The sequence below is a fragment of the Penaeus monodon genome, chromosome 9 (genome assembly GCF_015228065.2).
Source record: "Penaeus monodon isolate SGIC_2016 chromosome 9, NSTDA_Pmon_1, whole genome shotgun sequence".
Lineage (NCBI taxonomy): Eukaryota > Metazoa > Arthropoda > Malacostraca > Decapoda > Penaeidae > Penaeus > Penaeus monodon.
This window is the reverse complement of record NC_051394.1, coordinates 8,508,690-8,513,689: the sequence shown is the minus strand read 5'-3', so window position 1 is coordinate 8,513,689 and position 5,000 is coordinate 8,508,690. Positions and strand designations below refer to the sequence as shown.

Below are 5,000 nucleotides of genomic sequence, written 5' to 3'. Positions count from 1 at the left end.
AGAATCATGTCTATTGAAATACTACAAAACATGTCTCATCTTAACGGTACATAAAAATCAACCGAAATACAATTCATACACAATGATTACCCGGCCATGACCTACCTGGAAAGGCAAATGTGCTTGAAAGGCCTTTATAAGATCCGAGAGGAATTTCCGCGGTTCCTCCCGAAGAATTTTTTCGCCGTCCGCCATCCCGACCTTGGCGAGGAAGGACAAGGCCTGCTCGCGGCTGAGGATGTCGGTGGCCATGATGTGCGATCTGTCTGACTGGAAGAAGTCAGTAAGGCGATGGATATTTTGTTTATTTTGTTGAATGATAATAAATATCTTACATAAACACACGGAATAGCATTCTTGTCATAGAGAATAAAAAAAAAGTGTGTGCGTGTGTGTTTGTGTCTGTTTGCGGGCGTCGGTTGTACATACAATTACCGCATCTTTTGACATAGACGAAGCTATTACATTAAAATCCTCAGGAAAAAATAATGCTTGTATGTCCACTATAACCATGCATGCCCGACTGTCTGTATCAATTGTCCTAAAATACGACAGACTAGATAAGACAGACAGTATTATGACTATTTTGTGGCTATTAGACTTACGTTACATTATAGAATGAGTTGACTGGGGGAACATACAGGTAATTTTGTTTATAAAACCACTATCGCAACTATTCATATGAATTGGGTTCCTTCAATTGCTTATGTTCGGTAAATCAGTCACAACGTGATTATACACGGAAAATATAAGTAGAAAGAGAGAAAGACTGGTAACAAAACTGCACGTCCATTTATGCATTGTGTCCTAAGTATAATAATGAAAACGACGGAGACTCTTGTAATACCGACATCTTAGCGACAGTGCACTGATTTTTTATCATCCTAATTATCTTCATAGTTTCGTATTATGCTGTAACATGTACTTTGTACTGCTTAACACACAATTATGGTGGGCAAGCGGTTAACATTCCTGGTTTGCTAATTTACGACAACGTTCTCTTGTTAGTAACACTTATGTATACAATATGGATATTAGTTTTATCTATTTATGGTAAACGGGTTGCACTCTAAATATTAGTGCATTATGTGTCCATCTGCTGGCATGTATGTACTGTATGCAAGTATATACATAAACACAAATACACTTACACAGATGCACATGCACGCATACGCGCGCACACACACACACATTTGAGTACTTAGCAACGCTGCATACACAGTAAACACAACGTAACAGCATCATAATATGTGCCCCATTTGTTACCATTTCAATGATATTCTACGGAAGCTAAACGCATTGGAGGTTCCTAACTTATATTTGAATTTTCCTGAAGACTCGGTTATTGCAAGTTTCTTAGTTTCCATCCGTCCCTGTGTGAGACGTGATACTAATGAAAATTCTTAAAACAGTTGAACATATATGTAATAAATCAAACACTATTATTCCAAATTACCGTTGTATAAGTTAGAAAATCCGTCACTAGATACAAATTAAAACCGGGTGGGTCGCTAGCCACACCTCAAATTTCCATATAATGTCATCAGTAGTCAATCAGAGCTTGTGATTTGTGTTATGCAATCAATATTTTCAAAATAAGCTGATAATATTACAGCCGAGATTCAAGTCTATCTGTAGCAGCTATGGCGTAATGCCATATTTCACGTTACAGACCCCCAGACTTTGGGAAGCCATTCTACTAGTATTAAGGCCATGTAGAACTTGGACATTTTTCCTCGTTGCTTTTTTTTCCAATGGCACCACGGAAATTGTGGTATCTTTGAGAAGAACCACGGCACCTGTCCTGGAAAAGTTCATAAACGTTATTACATTCATACACAAACACACACACACTATACATACATACATACTACATACACACACACACACACGTATACATACATACAACACACACACACACACACACACACACACACACGTATACATACATACACAAACACAACATACACACAACACACACATAACACACACATTATATATATATATATATATACATATATATACACATATATACATATACATATATATACACATATATACACATATATATGCATATATATATATACACATATATATACATACATATATATGCATATATATACATACATATATATGCATATATATACATACATACATACACATACATACATACATACATACATACTAATATATATATATATATATATATATATATATATATATATATATATATATATATATATATACATATATACACACATATACAGGGGCGTCACTTCATGTTATGAGTTGGGGGGGTGACGGGTAAATTTGCCCTGAAAAAAAAATTTTGCCCTGCAAATCACGAAAAAGAAAATGCTCACTAGCTCTTTATAAGTAGCCCGGAATGGACCATCAACCAGTATTATATATCGTATTATTGGTAGAAAATTATAAATTACAAATACCAGAAAATTTGCCCTGCAGAACTAGATTTTGCCCTGCAAAAAGAGGCTTTTTTAAGAGTTGGGGGGTGAACCCCCCATGCCCCCCCTTAAGTGACGCCCCTGCATATATATATATATATATATATATATATATATATATATATATATATACATATATATATCTACATATATCTACATATATATATACATATATATACATATATACACACACAGTGTATTATATATATATATATATATATATATATATATATATATATATAAATATATATATATACATACACACACACACACACACACACACACACACACACATACACACACACACACACATACACACACACACACACACTCACACTCACACACACATATGTGTGAGTGTGTGTGTGCATGAACATTATTGGATACATGGAAATATGTATATGAACAAGCATATTCTTATTTTTTACAAGATAACAATATGCTACGTATATCTGATGCGGTCCCCTGTTCTCAGTGCCTTATGTAAACAAACAAACGAGCAAGTAGGTGCCTTCTGTTTTTTAAATAATATATACAATAAAGAATTTTGCCAATTATATTCTATTACATACATTTCAGAGTGTCTTTTCAAATCGTTTCATAATAATAATAAACATGTTTTGCATTAGTAAAGCTATTACCAATTAAACCTTACGATTTGAAACAAAAACAGCCAGCGCAAAATTTGCAGTTAAGACAATAATTATCCTTCTGGCATTCGGGCAAAATGCCAGCGGTTGTGAGAAAAAAAAACAAAAAACAAAACAAAACAAGGAAGCGTGAAAAACCACGAAAACAGTACTAACGGGACACCCTTTGTAGTGTTTTGTTATCATCTCTACGAATAAAAACAATTATCTCTTTCACTCTCAATTCCTACAAAATTCCACACTGTGTATTATACATTTGTAATAATCGAAAACACCCTTAGTCATTCACCCATAACTGAATACAACTACCAAGAACCGTCTTAGCGGAACAGTGCTTTGCTCACTAACCTGCTAACAATAGTGAACGATACTCCAATACCTGCTTGATTACACGTGACGGTAATGTTCCGACATCGTTTTCTCTTTCCACAGGGAACTAGAAGTAAAGAAGACGATGCCAGATAGGAGTAACTATGGTAGTTCAGAAAGACGTACTTGCTGACGACGGAGATATCTAAAAGGAGTAACTAAGATAGTTCGTATAAATATAATTACTGAGGACGATGGCATCTAATGGGAGTAACTATGATAGTTCAGATATTTACTTCACTTTTCATCAGTATACTGTATAAGCAAGGATGAAGGCCGCTGGCTCATTTTTAAGTACTGGTGTAACTAAGATTTGATTTAATAATTCCAGTGTTATACTACATTGCTGTCTATTCTTCGGACGTCAGTTATCGCTAAACATGATTTAAAATATCAGTGAGTAACAACTTTTCTCTAATTTCAAGATAAATAATGATGATAAAATGATAATATTGATAATAACTCTGATGAAAAAAAGATAATGATAATGATGATTATAATAATAATAATGATAATAATAGCAATGATGATGATGATAACAGTAATAATGATAATAATAACAATAATAATGATAATAGTAATAATGTCACTATTAATACTAACTGCTAGTAACAGTCTAAAATTTTGACTGCTAGTAGATTAAATCCTTTAGTCTTTCAATACTGCTTTCATATTTTTCACAATACCAAAACAACACAATAATAATTAATGAATTCTTTGAGAAAATGAAATAAAGTATAAACCGCACTTTCCCATCAGAAAAAAAAATTATATGTATATATATATATATATATATATATATATATATATATATATATATATATATATATATATATATATATGACCAATGTAAAACGTACAAAAGTTGGAAAGCTGTTCTATTAATCCGTTTCCACGGTTAAATAATAATATTTAGGATAATGAAACGATTAATTTATGCCGGTGCCGTCGGGTACACGTAATGCCTCCTATAGTTTTATGAATTCTCTTTGCACATAGATGGTTCCGCTCAGCCACCAAGGAGTCAATTAGTCACATAAGCCTTCTATGTGACGTCACCAGATTTCCCTATGCCTTGAGGTTTCGGAATGTATATTCTCATGTTTTAATATTGATACTGCCTTTATTGTCATTGACATGCTATCACAATAGCCTTTAAATTGTAGTGATACTACTAATTGCGAAAATGAAGGAAAAGGTATAGATATAGGTTGGGATAGTAATGGACTCCTCGGTAACTAAGAACTTGTGGAGCCATCTATCTACTCATTAAGTAAACTAAAACCACTGGGACATTTCCATTCCATTCTCGTCAGATTAACCTCTGTATGTTTTATATTTGAAATAGATAAACGAAGTTTCATTTACATCGTTATAAAACATTCTCTGTTGCTTCCTTTTCCATGACTTTTCACTGACAAAAGATACATCCGTCTGTACACACTGCTTTATCAGGGCGCGCGCGCACACGCACACGCACACGCACCACACACATAAATACATACATACGTGTATA

At 33.6% G+C, this 5,000-nt stretch overlaps 1 protein-coding gene across 2 annotated transcripts in view; it reads right to left on the bottom strand.

Annotated features, from left to right (window-relative positions):
- The window catches only part of LOC119576928, an 11,791-nt gene extending 8,172 nt beyond the window's left edge, over positions 1-3,619 (bottom strand). The window contains exons 1-2 of one of the 2 annotated variants that reach the window (XM_037924578.1): positions 3,464-3,619; positions 106-270 (exon numbers count right to left, since the gene is read on the bottom strand). In XM_037924578.1, coding sequence (XP_037780506.1) covers positions 106-252 — 147 coding nt within the window. In that variant the 5' untranslated portion in view covers positions 253-270; positions 3,464-3,619. The remainder of the gene's footprint in view (positions 1-105; positions 271-3,463) is intronic. The other variant, XM_037924579.1, reaches the window with a different exon arrangement.
- Positions 3,620-5,000: the final 1,381 nt, after the last annotated feature.